At 35.2% G+C, this 20,000-nt stretch overlaps 1 protein-coding gene across 1 annotated transcript in view; it reads right to left on the bottom strand.

The window, feature by feature from the left end:
* Positions 1-13,694: 13,694 nt before the first annotated feature.
* Positions 13,695-20,000, bottom strand: part of LOC137983221 (tyrosine kinase receptor Cad96Ca-like) — a 7,984-nt gene continuing 1,678 nt past the window's right edge. The window contains exons 3-9 of the mRNA XM_068830418.1: positions 19,576-19,766; positions 18,627-18,749; positions 18,434-18,504; positions 18,251-18,291; positions 17,489-17,585; positions 16,860-16,959; positions 13,695-16,231 (exon numbers count right to left, since the gene is read on the bottom strand). Coding sequence (XP_068686519.1) covers positions 16,166-16,231; positions 16,860-16,959; positions 17,489-17,585; positions 18,251-18,291; positions 18,434-18,504; positions 18,627-18,749; positions 19,576-19,766 — 689 coding nt within the window. The 3' untranslated portion in view covers positions 13,695-16,165. The remainder of the gene's footprint in view (positions 16,232-16,859; positions 16,960-17,488; positions 17,586-18,250; positions 18,292-18,433; positions 18,505-18,626; positions 18,750-19,575; positions 19,767-20,000) is intronic.

Genomic DNA, 20,000 nt, shown 5'->3' on the forward strand with positions numbered 1-20,000 from the left:
ACTGGCACTGCTTTTTTAGTTCTAGGTGCTGGTACTGGTTTTTTGGTTCTTGGTGCTGGTACTGGTTTTTTGGTTCTTGGTGCTGGCACTGGTTTGTATCCATCTCTGAACTCTATTGGTGGAAGAATTATGTTTTTTTCATAATCTTGAACCATTTGATTTACACTCTTACGAGATGTTGGGATTGGTCTAATTGGTTTTGCAGTCCTCGGAGATGGTACTGGTTTATTATTTTGTTGCTTTAATAACAGTTTGATTAGTTCGGATTTACTCAGTTTTTTGAGATCTTTTTTATTCATATTATATTGTGATGTATTATTTTTCATTTTCATTCTTTTTATATATTAACTATACATTTTTATTTTCTTAAGTGTTATCAATGTGCGTTTGAATACGTACAAAATTCGAAGTGTCCAGACATGAACACTATGAACTATCTTAATTGTACCCAATGTTTTTCATTTGTCTATGTGGGATTCATTGTGCGGAATTGCATTTTTGGAATGTTTTTTGGTTTTGAGATGGTTATGTTTGCCTGCTAAAGTGTAATTCTTATCGTTTTTACAAATGTCACAATACCAAGGCTTGTGAAGCATGTAATCGGTTTTTCGTTGTACTCTCTCTTCGTCGGTGTAAAATCTCGGTCTACCTCGTTTTGGATGAAACATTTTATTAATGACAATCGTCGTCAAATTATCTGATTCTTGCTCTTCAGGTGTCAAAGTAAATTCTATCACTCCCATATAATAATACTATATATTTTTATTTTTAAATGGTTGTCGATTCATTCAGATCTGCGTTTTATGTACCTATTGCTTTCTTCCATATGTTTAACGATTTCAAATATCACATCGTCATAAGAATTGCTCATTATATATTTGCATTTATTTTTCTCATACATCTTTTTCATATGATGTTGTTGCTCAGACACATTGTATGAACCTGTAGGGCTTTTGAATTCAATACACAAAGAATTGTATTTGCTTGTTGGATTCATAATCATAAGATCGCACTGTCCCGGCATATATCCTTTTCTCCACGATGACAATCTTATATTCTGAGTCCTTTGATTTTCACCAAGACCTGCAATCATAAGAGCTTCACAATATTTGTCTCTTATAAATGACACCACTTTGCAATGCAAGTCATATTCACTTTCAATCAATAACTTTTTGCTTTTTGTGTCATAATATCCTTTTTTTCTGATTGATGGTAAAACTTTGCTTCTAACCCAATGTTTGAATTCTCTTGCTTTAGGTTGTTTGGAAGAGAGAATTAGGGAATAAAAACCAGATTCATTTATGAATAAACATTCAATTGCCTTTTCAAGGTCCTCAGCAAGGGGTAACGTTTTGTTACCCCCAATTTCAGGGCTCTCATCAAGGGGTAACGTTTTGTTACCCCTTGCTTTTGGCTTTATTTTGCAGACCATCAATTTTTTGTCATCTTTGTGAACATGATCTATGATTGCTTTGCACGTGTTTTTATATTCCAGTATCAAAGCTATTTCTTTTGCGCGAAACCATATTTCATTTTTCTTATCGACATAACAATTGATTTCAACTTTTAGTGTATCATTTTTATAATTCGTCTTTTGAAGTTCCATTTGTTTCCATAATAAACCTATATATTTCATTTTTAAACCGATTTTACACGTGCGTTTAAACATAGCCAGAAACAATTGAATATTTTTGGCTACAAAGTAGCAATCACAGTATGAACCGTAGTTATTATTATTTATGTTACATAACTTCAGTTCAAATGTTTTATATGTTTTCAATATCTTTCAATGGTATCCAACTATTGAAATCATCACTGTATCCCTTCCACTTCACTAGAGCTTGTTTCTTCTTATAGTCCCTCCGAATGACTTTATCAATACGAAAAACATCCTGTATGGCTTTTAATAACTCAGGTGGATAAAAACGTCCTTGAATATCTTCACCTCTGAGATGTTTTAATTTGTAAGTTATAGGATTAGTGTATTGGATCTTATCAACTGTAAACACTTCTTCAGTCCAATTTGGTGTGTAACCCTTGTCAAACACATTCCGTTTATACTTAGATATTCGGACCTTGTCACCAACCTTAAATTTTGCTTTAGCTGATAATGGCTCCATATTACCATATAGATTAAAGTAAACGGTTCCTTCATTTATCTTTTTACTGGCTTCAGTAGGTGTCATCTTTATGCTTGAATGTTTTGTGTTGTTGTACTTTTTCACTAGTTTGGGTAGTATATCGAGATACATTGTATTACCTTGAACAGTGAACTGTTTCCACATTTTTGATTTAATTGTTCTATTCCACCTTTCAACCACCGAGGATTTCTCCTCATTTTCAGTGGAGTACATATGTATCCCATTTTTGTCAAGCAAGTCTTTCAAGTGTTTGTTATAGAACTCCTTTCCCTTATTAACCCATAAATATTGTGGTTTTCTGCCTTCCTTGAATATTTCACTGAATGCCTTTGTAACACTTTCACCCTTTTTATCCTTTAATGGTACAATCCAACCGTATTTACTGAAAACATCAATGACCATTAGAAGATACCGGTAACCCTTATTCCATTTGCTAAATTTTTGCATTTCAACAAGATCACTTGCCCATATTTCATCAATATGATTTGTGATTACACGCCGCCGAGTAAAATTACGTTTTATGGGTTTATGCTAATTTTTCTTGCCAGTTTTCTTCACTCGACGGCTTTTTCCGTTTTTTGAAACTCCTAGACCTAGTTTCTGCTTTGTATTGATAACATTTCTTGCCAACCAATGAACCCATTGCCTTTCATTATACGGTACGTTGTCTAAAGCTTGAACCATTTTTCTATCTGCCTTATTTTTGCATTTCCTATCATCCTTGCAGACGGAATAATCAACATCGTGTTGCATTGCTATTGCATCAGTTCTTCCAGTCGGTATATCGTATATTTCTAATATTTGACCAGTTTTTGGGTCATACTTCAGTTGATTTTCCAAATCATTATAAGGTCCTGTGTATTTATGACCGGGTAGGGTCCATCCGCTTTTTGGTTTTGGTAATTTACCAATAGCTTTGTGAATATCAAGAGCACCACCATCAAGATCTTTTCTGTTTGTTGTGTATTTCTTATTTGGTCTTATTTTTGTCGACAATTGATTCAAAGCTTGAGATCCAACATTTTGAATTGCTGGATTGAGTTTATCCAAAGCATAATCAATGGCTTTCTTCTGTAACTTTGGATCTCGTAGCATTCTGATGTGTAATATCTACCCATTTCAACTGCTTTTTTGCCAAGATAAGGTACTCCTTTAGTTAAAAATAATTCTGCTGCTGTATTACCTAAATCTGACATGATCCCTTTGCCTGCCATCTCTGACAGGCTGTTTAGTTTCCCTGTTTTTTAACAAATTTGGTCTTTTTAATGCCGCATTCAGCACAAGTGCAAAAGAACATTAGTCTGCCATTTTTAGTTGTTTTGTAACCTGAAGGCTCAGTACATTCAGTCACTTTCTTTTGTTTAACACAATATGATTTCATAATATATATAAGTTAGATATTTCTAAAATAATGTTCGATAAATCTCTCATTTTTCATTGTATCATTTATGTCGAACACTTGTAATAAATCATAATACGAATTACCCTTATTCATTTCATTTAGAAAGTATAAACAGAAATACCCACAAGTTGTTGTTTGTATGTTTTGTATCTGATTGTTTTGATGTAACAAAGTCAGATTTTTCTTTTTGGCATGATTTACCATTTCTTGAAAAGGTGGCATACCAAACGAATCAAAATAATTTATCACATTGTCTTTGACACATGTTGCAACCCAATGACTTCCGCTCATATAAGCTGGTTCTAGATTGTAGATAAATAACACCTGTTTATGGTTATGTGGAACATTTTCATCTCTTGACAGTACATCATTGATCGGTATATTCAAATATTTACACCATTTTATTAGATCGTGATTGGACATAGGTATGTTTTTGTGAAATTTTGGTTTCACAATATGTCTCCTATGATTGGAATGTTTCGAAAAGGCGAGTTTTTCGCTAACAGCAGTCCTTTTCCTTTTTTGGTCGAGGTTCTTTTTTTTTTACCATTACCAGTCACATATGGTGAATAACTATAAAATGGAGGGGGTATTTTAGGCATTCCAATTCTAGGTGCTCCTGTACCATGTTTTGACCAAGAAGGAGGCAACCCAACCTGTGGAGCTCCTATTCCAGTCATCTTTTTTATGGCTTCAATAGCTAGTGGAATACCGATGCTAGCTAACAGAGTTCCTAAAAATCCACCTGATTGTGTTTTGGTTGGTTTTATGCGAACACCTGAACCTGATTGAAGGGCATTTAATATATCCTGTTTTTGTTTCGTCGATAAAAGATGTTTATATTCTATGAGCTTTTTAATTTTGTCTTGTGGCACGAGAAAACCACCAGTCTGTACTCCTTTCCCAGAGATTGCTTTAACCAATTGAGAAGCACCTTCGCTCGCTAGTCCTCCCAAAGCACTTAGTCCAAGCGTTTTTGCAATTGTTAGCGCGAATGATCTTCCAAGTGTTAATACTGTACTCAAAAGACTTCCACCGACTTGTTTCCTGATATTCGTTTTGGCTAATTTGATGTCCATTCCTTTGTTCAATTTGCGATTTTTTTGTAATCTTTTTTTTACCATTGCTGGAACATAAAGAGTGTCGTTTCCATTAAGAGAATCATTTGTTAGTCTTAGAACAATTGTTTCCCTTTTATAGTAAGCATTACTCAGATTCTTTTTTTGATTATCTGAAAGTCTTACGTTGATTTCATGAAGTTCAGTCATATAATATATGTTATATAATTCCAGTTACAAAACATATACAAATAAATAGGAGTTATTGACTTTATTTCATATTACTATTTCATTTGTGGGCTTATACTATAACCAGTTCATTTCCGACTTTGTCAATGACCACTGTTTCTTCATATAAAACGATAGCATGTACGCTGAAAGGACTGTCGCCAGCACTATTAGCATTTAGTTTATACCTAAAAATCAACTGTTTGGGATCTCTTGTTACTTTCTCTGCCTGATATGATAGATCAAAATAGATTAGTGAGTATAAACTATTATAATTAGATAGATTCAACTGCGTTCCGGTGTTGTAATCATTTTTTCTCATTGCATAAGACATTAAATCATTGAAGATTCTTACTTTACTTTCACTGTCATACTCTGATTCTGGGTAAAAAATTCCGTTTCCATATTCTAATCTGCATGTTGTCAAATAACTACCATTCCCACGATCGGCATTTATATTAAATGTATCAAATTCATATGGATTTGTCGCTGAATTCCTTGTTTTAGCTCGTTGTAGGTATACAAAAATTGCTTTAACATTGTCAATACTAGAAGAAATCTGGAAGAATCCACTACCATGCCTCGGACTTGACATTTGATACATTTCTGTGAGATACGTCCATTTATCCTGTTTCAAAAAAGAACCAATGAACTTGTCATACAGACTGCCCTTTGGAGTCAGTTTTGGAACCCATAGTAGAAATCTGTCAATGACAACCTTTCCAACATCAACTGCGTCAAGTTTTTGAAGTAGTTCTCTGTCATCCGGTAGCTTTAAAATAAATTCAAGCTGCATTGGTACCAGCATCTTACCCTCCAACTCTTCAAAAAAAAAACTGTAACGATTGAGAGGTATGATTCTATTGACATCAGAATTCCCCGTTGTTAAAAGTCGTCTAGCCTCAAATCCTGCATTCTGATTAGCATTAGCTATCTGATGACTTGTATCCAAGTACCAAAGACTATTTTTGGCTACACTTCTTGAGTAATTATCAGAATATTCCAGTAAATTCTTAACAAAAACGACCTTGTGTAAATTATCAGTATCGTACACAATTTTACCAGCGCTTTTTATCATCATATGAGAAATCAAAGAATGAGATCCATTAATAACTGCTATACGATCTTCACCATAGGCTGTACCATCAGCCAATTTTTGTACCTGGAACTGGACCTCGAAATAAGCATTGTACCAATCATAAAAACTCGCTCGATCATTGATTGTAAATGTATATCCATTTTTCTCCTGATGTTGATTATTAGCTGGGGCTCTAGTTACATCATCAAGTTGGAAACGCACTAACTCATTTCTTTGTAAAAATTCACTTGTTCTAAAAGCCATTTATACTATTATATTATATAATTTTGCTATCATGTTGTTTATTTGAAGACTCTACGCCTTCTTCCAGATCCTGATATCAATCTATTGAGGATCATATCAGTACTTTCATGTTGCTCTTTAATAGGTGATGATGGAACAATTGCTTTTTGTCCTTTTCTCAAATTTGCCAATTTTTTCATTATTAGGTCTCCTGACTTTTCTGCCACAGCCTTACCAAGTTTATCACCTGCATGGGAAACCCCTGATTCTAATGCCTTCTTTGCTATTGGCTTAGCAAATTTCTTGAAAACAGATGATGCCACACTCTTTAACGGTTTAAAAATATTATCAACGATAAGTCCAGACCCTTTGTGTTGAAAAACAAATCTACCAAGTTTCGGATGATAAAACCTCTTGAATTCATACGGTTTCATTTATACTTTGATGTTATATTATTCTATGCTTTTTAAAATTAGTGAAAAAGATGTATCCGCTCCATTTAGATCCAGTAATCTTCTTTTTCCATCGGTTATCCAGATTCTGATTGACGAAATTGAAGTTTTATTAATTGGATTAAATGTGACTCGTCGCGGTTCGAGGGTGAAGGAGTAACTTGGAGTTAGTACACTGGTTGAGAATGAATAAATTATGTCTGTGTCTTTACCGTCTACAAGCGATTTGTTCATTAAATCACAATGAATATTGAGTATGTCTGTGTCTTGACTGAGATTTGGCAATCTTGGTCCAATATGCGTTCCACTTGCCAATATCTTTTTGTCAAAACCTATTAGGTCATTAAAATTACTTGCTCTTAAATCAAGTTGGTAATTTTCAGCTAATGTGATAGTGACCCTAAATGTTGTTGTATCAAATTCAAGAGTGATCGGATACGTATCACCAACTTTCGTTATATTCTTAATATATGTATTAAAGTCTGTATAATTCCATACTCCGGCTGGAAGGGTGATGTTTTTGAATGTTGAACAATTATTTGAGCTATATTTAATCAATTGATTTTTGTATCCAGCATTAACATTAAACCAAGTAAATGACATGTTAATGACTCTGTTAAGACCAATAACATATTGCTTGTTATTTTCCAGAATTATAGGTCTGGTAAAATTTGTTGTAAAATCTTCTGGTTTATTACCAAATTGATTTTTTACAGAATATGAAGATAGTACTATTTCTCTTTGCATTATATAATAAAGTTACATTAAATTTTGAAATATTGTTTGTATAATTTGTCATATTGTGATCTGTTGATTGTTGATATCTTTAAAAGCATGTCCAATATAGAAACACCCATATTTCGCATGTTGATGCTAGTATTACCTGCCAATATCTCACCAACAATTAAATCTAATTTTTTTATGAGTTCTTTCGGTTTGTTGAAAAATATAACATTACCACCTTTTTGTTTTTTTCTACCAGAACCTTTTATTGTTTCGATTCTGTTTTCATAATGTTCGATGTATTCATTCAAAGCAAATCGTGTGTTGTCTATTCTTTTGTTTTTGTTTTGAAATTGCCTATCAGCTTCAGAAATCAAACCACTATTGTATTGTTTTGTAACATTCGCTTTATAGGCATTTAATTGTTTCCTTTTTAATTTAGCATCTTTCAAAATCTTATTAAGATAGGTCTTAGTCTTTTTAGGTGTCACTTCTGGTTGATTTAGTACCTTTTCAACTATATCATAATTTCGAATACCAATATCATCCAATGTCTCATTAACCATATCTTCATCATCTAATGCATAATCTATCTCATCGTCGTAATCATATTCTGGTGGCAATTCTGGTTCTTCAGGAAAGTACTTAGGATCAACATAAATCTCCTTTTTTCCTTCCAGAAGATCTTGTAAAGATTGTTCATATGTTGGTGGCATTGGTACCAGTTGTTTTTCTTGCTGTGGTAAAACAGGTTGTTCAAATAGATCATCTAAACCCATGTCCTCAACTTCATCCTCTATATCAATGCCGTAATCTGGAACTTTTCCTTTCTTCAGTGGTCGTTTTTTCCTTGGCATCCTTAAAACCTGATTACCATCAATAACATCATCTAATTTACTTGTAATTGGTTTAAACACTTTTGAAAATCCCTGTTGACTGGTCTGCTGGCCAATATTATGTTTTGTAATTGCATTATGGACATAATTGATCTTATCCCCTAATTCAGATTTACTCTTTGCGAGTTCTTTCCACCTAAGCAAACTCATTTTTGTTATATTATTACGTTACATAAAATGGAAATTCATATATAAAAATAACGTTTTACACGGTGTTGAACATCATGTTAAACACCGTGTTATACACCATGTTATTGAAATAATATACCCATATAATATAAATGAAAATACTAAATTATGATACTGACGATAAAGTCACATCCAATTTTAAACAATTATATGATTTTATGCCTGATCGATGCTTCCGCATGCTCATTTGCGGACCTTCTGGTTCGGGAAAAACAAATACACTTATGCATATGATTTACAATTTATTGTACTTTGATAAAATATACCTTTATGCAAAAAACTTAGAGCAGTCAAAGTATCAGAATCTCATGGATAAGTTCAAACCAATAAGTGATGAAGCTGGTTATGATGTTATTGAAGCAAGCAATGATAAAATCATTCCTGTAAACGATCTTGATAGTGAAAATCAGAAATTGATAATATTTGACGATTTTGTATGTGATAGAAACCAAAAGCCATTAGTTGACTATTTTATTCAGGGAAGACATAACAATTGCAGTGTTATTTATCTCAGTCAATCATATTATAAAACTCCAAAAGATGTCAGATTAAACTGCTCACATTTTGCTATTTATGAATTTCCAAGCAACAACGAAAAATCGCTTATTTGCAGAGAAAACAATGTATCAAAACAATTATACGAAAAAGCAACTGGTGACCCTTACAGCTTCATACATATCGATAAGCCACGGAAATTTACAACAATGAACTTTAATGGAACAATATAACCCATATATATATGAGTTACTTAAACGGCAAATTACCTGAAGAAACAATATCGCATGACAAAATTATTGAAATAGTAAAAGGATTACCTGGTGTCGGTTTTAAACTTACTGATGATGGTGATTACGATATTCACAATAAAAAACTGAGGAATGTAGCTTCACCACAAACAAATAACGATGCAACTACAAAGAGTTATGTTGATACAGAGGTTTCAGGATGTTTGAAAAAGGATGGATCAGACAAAATGGAAGGTTTACTTAATATGGATGGAGCTAGGATTCAAAACGTGGGAGCAGGTAGACATAATACAGCTGATGCACTTACACATATACAACTCGAAGCCTTTTATTTAGATCTAAATACCAACACTGGGGATATAGAGGTGCAGAATCCGATCAATATGCAAAATCAAAGAATTAAGTGGTTAGTCGAACCAGTACATCATAAAGATGCTGCAACAAAATTTTACATCGATAATTTTATGACTCAAAAGGCTGATAAAACAGAGTTGTCTCAAAAAGCCGATAAAACAGATCTTGCCAATTATTTAAAAAGAGATGGGACAGTTTCCGTAACTGGGGATTTTGACTTCGGTGACAATAAAATTACAAAGGTTGGTAACGGTTCACAATCGACTGATGTAGTAAATAAAGGATACATTGATACTGCATTAGCCGCCAAACCAAATGTCAATCAGGTTGTGTTACGAGATGGTACTCAAGAAATGAGTGGAAATTTGAATATGTCACAAAAAAAGATTGTCAATCTTGCTGATCCGACAGGTATAAATGATGCCACTGGAAAAGGTTACGTTGATCGATTATTTTTGGATTCACTTCGTTTAGACGGATCCTCTGAAATGACTGGAAATTTGAATATGAATAATTCGCAAATAAAAAATGTGAAAAACGCCACACATAATCAAGATGCTATAACTTTGAAGCAAGTAAATGATGCGATTGCTACTACAAGTACCAATAATAATAAATATACAGACCAAAAAATAGCAGAGAGTCATATAAGCACACACGAAAACAGAAAAAATGTGTTAAAGTATGCAATGGATGATGGGGAATTTACAGAAGATTATGGAATACAGGATGTTAATTTAATCACCTTTAATGACTCACCTCATAAAACCAACAAAAAAGCATTCTCTTTGAAGGTTCAAAAAACAAGTGATGGATCTAATCTGTTTAAAGGAAGGTTTGATTTTAATTTGTTCAAGATGATACGTGACGATTTTAGTGACAATTGCACTGTATGCATAGAAACGTATTTCGAAAAAAACGGTAGATATGGCACAGAGTTCAACAGATTCAACATACAATTTGAAAGACTGAACATGAACATCGACAATTACAACACAATAAGAATAAATTCCGATTACAAATATTTTCGCAGTATATTGAATTTGAGTCCTGATGGTACTTCTAAACAAATCCAAAGAAGGTTGTATGTAACTGTTCAATCTGCTTATGACAACCTTAGTCCGACTTTATTGCCAATATATGTTTTAATTTATGGCATAAAAGGCGAAGCAAAAAACGATCTTGATATGACGATATATGATCACGAAAAAGCTTATGAAGTCGCGAACAATCGTCTTCAATTACACATACCCATCAATATGAACAACAATGTAATTTCTGGTTTACCGAGATCTCCGATAGATGACAACGGTCCTTTAACTAGAAGATACATGGGACTGGTTTCTTTACCTTGTCTTCTTGTGGGTACAACAGAAATCGGAACTCAAACTTGTCATTTTTCATATGAAATGCAATTAGATGGTACAACCACTAATGTCAGATTGACGTCTATTCTTGGAGGACAGAATATGCGCATTTTACGAGTTGTCATCTGGACTGACAAACCTTTGAATGGTGTTTACAAATTGATCATAGGCAATCATATTCGTTCAGGCACTGCTTCAAATGTGAATGAATTAGTTTACCACGTTAATACCACTTACCACAATGTAAACAGAATATTGATTGAAACCGTTGACAGCGTAAGAAAAAGGTTTTTTTACACCATATATTACAAACCCTATAATTTCTAAAAAATATCTAATCGAAATATATATATGGCATTGTATGTTGAAGATAAAAACGGAGACTTCGTTCTTGACGACAATGGTAATAAAATCGAATATACTGTCGAATATACCGATATTGATGCACTTACGACTGACACAGTCGATTTTTCAGTGAATTCTGATGGTCATGCAGATGCAAATTATTTTTCACAGCTATATTATTTATTACGTTTTCTATATGATATTTTCTTACATACACTGATTTACGTCGAAATTTATGTTTATTCTGATGAAATTCGATAAATTCTATAAGTGGTTGATAGCCAATAACTGTCTCACATTTTTTACAAACTAGCATATTGTTATCATTCACTATATCAGGTTCACTGCAGCATTGCTCAATTTCTTTTGTATGTTTACCTATTTCTTTATTACAATAAGGACAAATGATTTCTTTTATGTGTACAAGTTCTTCATGTATTTCTTTACAACTCATTATACTATTATATGAGATATTAATTTTATACAACAAAAATATATAGATTTCCAAAAATACTAGATCATAAATACGAAATCAATAATTGGTAGCCGAAAATACGAGATCAAAAATATGAAACCATAATATGGAAAAACATATAGATTACCAAAAATACGAGATCAAAAGTTGGAAGCCATTATATGGAAAGTAGTATAGAGTTGGGTTTGGTAACAGATCAAAAAATTATCTGGTACCCCCAACTCCTATACTACTAATTGGTTTTTCAAGGTGTAGACAGGCCAAACACGAGTCCTATTGGTCAAGACAGGAAATTCAAAGACCTCAGAAATTTGCTCTAACAAGTACATCTTTCAAAAACCTCGATGCCTTTCTATATCAAATAGACCCTTCCACGGTTAATGACGCCATCTTGGCTGAGGGGCAAACACCGCTAAAATAGCAATTATGTATCATGGGGATTTTGGCCGCCTTCGAACCGCTGTAACGTCCCTACAAAGAGTCGGATTTCCACAGTGTAAGTGTCTTTTAAAATACATTTATACTGAGATTATTTTTATGAAATGATAAGAACAGATTCAGGCTGCAATGAACATATACAAATCCTTCTAATCAAAATCATGCAAATTTCCGCGAAAGTAGAAGCAACATGAGAAGATTTTTAATTCGAATTTACGGACGTCGTACTTTCATTAATGGTCTTATTAACTGTTGTATAAATGATATCAATAAAACTATTTAAAGTAGTGGCAAAAGTTGGAAATCCGTCTCTTTTTAGCGGTGCTACATCGGTCCAAAGTCCGCAAAAATCCCATGCATTTACTTTAAATTTAGGCGTGTTTGCCCTCAAGCCAAGAATATACCTCTCGTTTACTGTTCTAAGCCTAAGCGCTCGTTTCATTGATCAGGCATAACCACTTTTTTTATTTAATTTAACTTACCGTTTTACGTGTATTCTAAAAGTTTTACCGTTCGGTTAACTTCACTTTCAAAACTTACGCATCATAGTTACTTTTATTCAGTCTTGCACTGCTACACATGTATATATTTCGTTCTATAAGTCATGAGACGTCACAAGCGCGCTGAGAAACAAGCACGCTACACAATCATGCATATGCCTCGTTCTTTTTCGCCACGAAGGTAGACAAGTGCACTGAGAAATAGGCATGCTACACATGAATGTCCCTCGTTCTTTAAGCTTTGAAGCAGAAACAAGGAGCATTATTATTCAGTCTTGCACTACGGGACTGCAGACCGCAGTCGCAGTCCCTTTAATGTCCTCATTATTTATTGTTAGAAATTTTCTTGATATTGTTCAATGTCCGCTTATGAGAGGACATTTTAGACCCTGTGGACCCCGAATAGGTGTCCGTGTCCGTTTAAGAGAGATGTCCGCTTACGGGAGGTTAAATAGGTAATGTTTTAGAGGAGAAATTGCCGGGACCGCGGTTTGGTGTTCGCATTCGGGAGTTGTCCGCTTACGGGAGGTTCGACTGTATTCAAGTGTCACGTAGACCTAGAGAGCTTGACGAATAGTGAAACATTTCACTAGGGTTTTTCGATGCCGCCGAGGGGATATCCTTAACAAATTTTCTTTGAAAGAGCGGCAAAGGGATTGGTCCACTTTTCACGATACAGTTGATACACACACACAAAAGAAACTCAGTTCGTACGCTGTATTTTTAGGCAAATTTTGGAACACACACCTTGCCAGGAACGAGACTACTATTTGCTCTAATTTCTATCGACTGCCTGAGAACGTCATTCAATAGCGTGTATGCTCTAGAACCTGCTTATGTCAAAAGAGGGTGTTTCTGTGGTGAAACGGGGAGGGGTTGCACGACAACTTGAACGGAGTAGAACTCTCGCCTTTTTTTGCCCTAATAGAGCACTTTTCGTTCCCTCTAGAGGCGGGTTATAATGCGGTCGAGATGCAAGAGGACAAATTTTTAGTTTTTTTTAATTTTTTGAGTAATATTTTATTCAAACACAGTTTCACAGGCTACAAACTAAACAAATTTGTCACACACTGAAAGATTTCTCTATAAAGATAAGGATATCATCCTAAAATTGAGGAGAAACCAAAAGAGTTACCGGTATTCAATGTTATTGGACAGTTATAACATAAAACAACAAAAAAACGCAAAGCTTATTTGTACACGTAAATGGGGATACACGAAATAAGTTATAGACTTTAGAAAGGTACAATGCCCCCCAGAAAATAACTAAGACGCTAATCTAGCTGGGAGGCAGGATAATTAATTTTACATCTAAAGGAAAAAATTCGATTCAGGGAGGCACAAATATAATGATAAAAGATAGGCAAACAAAGAGAACGACAACAGAAACAAAAACAAAAAAAAGAAAAGATGTCACTTCATATGGACTGGAGTAAAGAGGAAGTATAAATAAGATAATTAAGATGACGTAATAAGAGACTTTTTTAGGGGAACACTTAAATTTGTGAAAGCAAAGAATTTTTAAAGACGCCTCAATATTTTTCCAAAGAACAGCCCCCTTGAAACGAATGTTTAACTTCCCATAATTAGTCCTGGCAGTAGGAGTACAAAATGCTGATTTAGAAGACAATCTAGTACATGTATACATTATACTTGTGCCTACTCATTGTACTCTACATCTCCAAAGGCTTCGTGATAACAAAATTCAGACTCTTAAGTAAAGAAACAGGAATGCTAAATGGACCAGAAGCTTTTTCTGATTTGAGACTTAAAATAATATCTTGAATTTCCTGCACAGAAGAAAAAAGCTGTGAGGCAAAGGATTGAAGAAAAACGATGAAAAAGACGCATCAACCTTGGGAATAGCTTGGCTCAGAGACTTGCCAACATTTACAAAATAATGACTAATCGCATTGGCTATATCACTGGCCTTAGTCTGAAAAAGTGAAAACAGTATCAGAGGAAGTAAGAATTTTAGTAGGAGTTGTATAAGCCTGAGGTTTAAGAGCTACAAGTTGTTTTATGCCTTTCCAAATATTTTTAATGTTTGACTTGTTACACCGTACGTGCAGCACGATCATTTTGGTTTTTTCAACCAATAATATTACTGCTTTTTGGCGTTGTCGTTGCCGTAGCCGTTGTCGTTTCTTAAACTCCCTAATAAGGAGCTTTAGCAACGACGACGGGAACGGCAACGAGAACGTCATGTAAAAACATAAATTCACGTTATTGCGATCCCTTCGCGACTATTCCAAGCCTTTTAATATGACAAAGGTGTGGCAGTCCCTCAGGAATGAAACCGTTACGAGCGGCGCTTAATTTAGGGGAGAAAAACGAAATTTTATCTCCAATTGCTGACGTTCTCCATAACACCTCAAACTTTCACGTTGTTGCTTTGCTGACGACGGCAAAGAAATGGACAAAAATGAAAAAAGCACGTGAAGGGCGTGCAAAGCTATTGTTTTTGCCCACTGAATATGCAAATTTGTAACGTTCTCGTTGCCGTCGCCGTTGTCGTTGCTAAAGCTCCCTAGTGTCTTGCTGACGACGGCAAAGAAATGGACAAAAGTGAAAAACGCGCGTGCAGTGCGTGCAACGGTATTGTTTTTGCCTCTAAATATGCACATTTGTGACCTTCTTGTTGCCGTCGCCGTTGTCAACGATTTTATGTTGCCGTACGTCTGTTCAGAAATTGAAGACTTTTTTTATTCTTACCACATTAATTGACGTTATCTGTAATCTATTACTGAACAGAAGATACACGGCAATATGGAATCCATTTGTTAACGAAAACACAATTCTAAACAACTTAAAAATATCCGAGTTTATTGACGTTCACACGTCTCATAAAAATTAAAACCTTTCCTCTACAATTGTACTGTAATTGTTAACTGAGAGTGAGTTCCGTTTCGGATTAGCCTTAGCTAAGGTAAATCTGTTAATGGGTGCGTCAAAAGAGCTATTGTTCCATGAAAGACTCTTGTATATTTATATAGTAGGTCTTGTCTAAGATGTGCTTAATGGTAATACTATGTGATAAGTCCATTCGGCGTTTAGGGACCTTAACGCCCTGTAATCAAGAAAAAGCTTCGTACATACGGCCAAATGTTTCATATCACTTGGATTACCTAACAAAATTCTCCAACGTTTTTTCTTTAGTTCTTAAATGCAGCTGACCAAAATGTTCTTAATGGTTAAAATAAATCCATTTGTCTTCAGATTTTATGCATCTTAGAAATTGCAAAATTAGCAGCCATTTTTCCCAGAACTGCGCTACTTCAAAGCAAGGGTCCTATCCATGATCCCTAATTCCTGTTTTCACATAATACATGTATTGCAGCTATGTGAGGGGCACTAAAAACCTGCCTCTTAAAGAGAATAATCAATTTAACTAAATCAATGAAAACGAAATTTAGATGCTGATTCTCTTTGGATTATTTGAAAGGGAAATTTCTCATCAAAGTCAAGTGTGAGGACGAAATGATTAAAGTTCCTTTTGAAAAACAGAAGAGTTAACGTTGCTTTTTATTTTATGCGTTCAAGTCCTCCAAATTTGCGTACAGTTCATTGTTGTAAATATGCATGTTGAGCAGCCTCTGTAAAAGAAATAAAAAATCACATATTGAAAGATGCTTTTTTTTCGATTTAGTTTACAAAATGACATCACAAGAGATCTCCTCCCCCTTCCCTCTTTGTTCAAAACCAGAAGTTATACGTTCCATTCATCTCTCACACCTTGCTGCCACCTGTTCAAACCACTTAATGACGTCAAGGTGACCATACTGCTATTCCGTTAGACAGAGAAACTGCAGCCATTTTGTGGTCCCAAGTGACCATAAAAACACCATCTTTTCCGATTCGGTTTACCCTTTCTGTTTAATTAAGGAAAGCAACATGGCTGTCGGTCCAGTATTTAACTCACTTGAAATTACGCAACAAAAACGAGCACTGCATTAAAGTATCATCCACGCTCTACGCTCCTGTAAGGTCTACACTTTCAAATTAAAGGACTTTTAGTGCCTTCAGTTGATACTGGGTCACGCCTCTGAGGCTATTACGTAAAAAAGTCACATCTTGGTCATAGTTTTCTTTGTCTCATAATTCTTAAAGAGAAGTTTAATCCAAAAAAAATATTTATAAATGCCCATATAGCCTCTGAATCAATTCATAGGACATATGGAAGTTGGCTATTGGCTTGCATTAAAATTTTATAAATAATCCGACCTTGTGCTGCTTTTCCATTCCTTTTAGCTGTTGTGTTAAATCAGCAAATGACGGTCTTGCTTCAGGTTCATTTTGCCAGCAATTCATCATGATTTGATACCTTGGGAATAATTTCATTACACTGTCACCTTACTGTGTCCTAAGCATAAGTCCTATTGAATCAAATTTTACTTATCAAGGTAACTGAGTTGAAGGCTTTGAATGCAAACGTCAAGGGCATCCAAGTTTGAGATTGGAATACGCAATTTTACAATATTATTTTCGGTCATCATTGTCGTTTGAGGCAAAATATTGACCTTCACTTTACCTGGTGTTGGCGTCGCAAAGTGACCCTATTATCATAACATCAACTTTTTTTACTTCGCATACATGTCATAATGTGACACTTGGTGTCTACTTAAGCCTATTAAGAATTTCATGTATTACTTTATGGTTACGGTTCTGGTTAAGGTCTTGCAGATAGTTCAAACGAAAGAAGTGTGCTATGCGCTAAAAGGTATTTCGCAGTTGGCGAACGATTATTTTTCCACATTAAACTTTCTTTTGGTCGTTGCCGTTGAACTAAATGACGTAAAAGTAAAGGATAAACAAAGTAGAGTGTAAAACAAACAAAACAGCATTTTTCTTACAAGTCATTGTCCACGTGTTGTGGTTTTGGCATTCTGTAACCTTGCTGAAGCAAACTTGCAATTTTCTTGCCATCCATCCGTGGATATGGAGAACCACCTGGAAAAAGAAAGAGAAGGAAATGTTTACCCGCACCCACCATCCCTGTTAACTTCCCATCCACTGCTAGCCATGACGACAAAACGCATTTATAACTTAGATTAGGATACCATTGAATCCTAATTCCCTACTCTGAGTCTGTGTATGGGAAAAATTCTAGTTAATTATTATTTTTTAATCAGCTGGCTTAAGGCTAATCCTGCTTTCTCTAAGTTTATTCTCAAAGCGAATCGACCGAGCAAATCTGAATACCTCTCCTCAAGACGGCAGTTGACACTTCATTTTGACATCCAACGCGAAGTGTCCCTGCCTTTGCTACCCATTTCTAACAATGAGGTAAGGGTAAAGGTTAGAGTAATTTTATTTGAGTTCAGGGTAAATGCAACAGTTTATCGTTACCTGAGGAGCAGCATTTGGGGGACACTTCGTAACGTTAATTGTCTGTATTCCGAGACACAAGTGATGTTGAAGTCATAGAAAAGAGCAAGGGGACACTTCGTGACGCTTTTGAAATCCGCGTGCCTGTAATTAGGTGCAGTTCTGGACATATCAAGTGGGCCATTTGCAAGATGCAACGTCGAATCCAAAATCAGAATTTTACAATACTTGAAGATATGATCTCGAAGAGGGTAAAGCAGCAAACTATTGCATGCACAGATTCTTACCTACGGTAAAGATTTCATAAAGAACAACTCCATAACTCCATCTGTTAAAAAATGAAATCACCACAGACTTATCATTTTGTACATTCAAATTTAAGGTCAGGCATGGTCGAATAGTAGGTGAACTCGATTTTAGACGAGACATCACTTCTCAACCTTAAAGCGAAAACGAGTAAGTCTACTTACACGTCACTCTTTGTGGTGTATTTTCCATACAGCAGCGATTCATATGCTGTCCACTTAACTGGCAACCGACCCTGGCAGTTGAAGATAAAAAACAGAATGGATTATACTTAATCGTTTTATGGTTACGACCTAAAAAAAAAACACGGTAAGCTCGTCGAGTTTCCTGTACTTTCTTATGTTGTAGTTTTGTTACCCTTGTCTTTCTTTCATAAATGCTTTCCTGTTGCACATCTCTAGCCATTCCAAAGTCTGTTACTTTGCATGTTTCTGTTTCTCCAACCAGCACATTACGAGCAGCAAGATCTCGGTGTATGATCTGAAGTGAAGCATTTTTTACATTATTGGTTAGTTGCATAAGTTTGACAGTGAAAAAAAAAACATTGAGTGGTTGCGGGCATAGCAGTTTCTTTGACAACGTTAATGACATTTACAATGACACAAGCAATGGTAAGTACCATGCAGTGTCACTGGAGAAGTGGCAGTGGCGATTCCGGATCCAGTGAGAATGGCAATGACAGGCACATGCAGGTGTGACTACAGCAGCAACGATAATAGAATTAATAATACCAATGCCAATATGCAATGACAACACATTATGACAATAACAACTGTTGATAACAGATGCTTGTCGCTTTTAATAAGGCTGATACTAATGACTCCATAAACAAGACTAATATCATATCATAGATATCATATTATATCTTTCTTTACCCTTTCATTTTTAGAGAATCTTGGTGTAGCTATAGTATCTCCAAGCATTTATCCTCCCAACCATGATATACCACAGAGGACAGACCACAACACCAGGAATTCCATGTCCTGCTCTTTCTGAATAGTGTGTGGGTTCTTTTACGTCCCAGAGGGTTATAAACATTGAAGAGGTGTGGTTTATCGTGCGAATCTGAGAATACTAGAGAGTTTAACCATTTTAGATGGCATCAGAAAGGCAGCACATTTTCCTCAGTTAATTAAAGACCCTGAGTGTTGGTATGGCCAGAGTTTTGATCCCACAACGTCCCGCACAGTAGCTTGGACCTAAACCAGCTGAGCCAACTGATTGGCGGTATACTAATTATATGCTATACGAACTGCTAATTTTGTTTGCTGTATTAACTGCCGAAAGCCATTACACTCAAGCTTACCTTTCTTAAAGATAAGTAGTTCATTCCATCAGCGATTTGCCAAGCAAATTTCATCAGCTGTTGCGACGTCAGACTGGTTTGGGGTTTGATATCCGGGTCTTTGTAGTAAGTGTCATTCAATCCGCGGCTCTTTCTCAGGTAACCCAACAGATCACCATAAGGGACATACTCGATCAGCACCAATAGGGGATCTATGAGAAATATTATGACGTTTATTCAACATGCATTATCTCTGTCAGTCCTTTTTTTGTCCACGAACAGTTCTCTCATCTCCTCTGCTCTACGCTTGACTGGTGTGTGTGATTCCGTCATGTTATGCTGTCTACGAGTGTTTTAATTGTAGGACGATTTGACTAGTTTCACTGAATAAACCAGAATAAAATTCAATTATTTCTATGAGTCTTCATTCGGAATGCTAAAATGCA

Source organism: Montipora foliosa, chromosome 13, assembly GCF_036669935.1.
Source record: "Montipora foliosa isolate CH-2021 chromosome 13, ASM3666993v2, whole genome shotgun sequence".
Lineage (NCBI taxonomy): Eukaryota > Metazoa > Cnidaria > Anthozoa > Scleractinia > Acroporidae > Montipora > Montipora foliosa.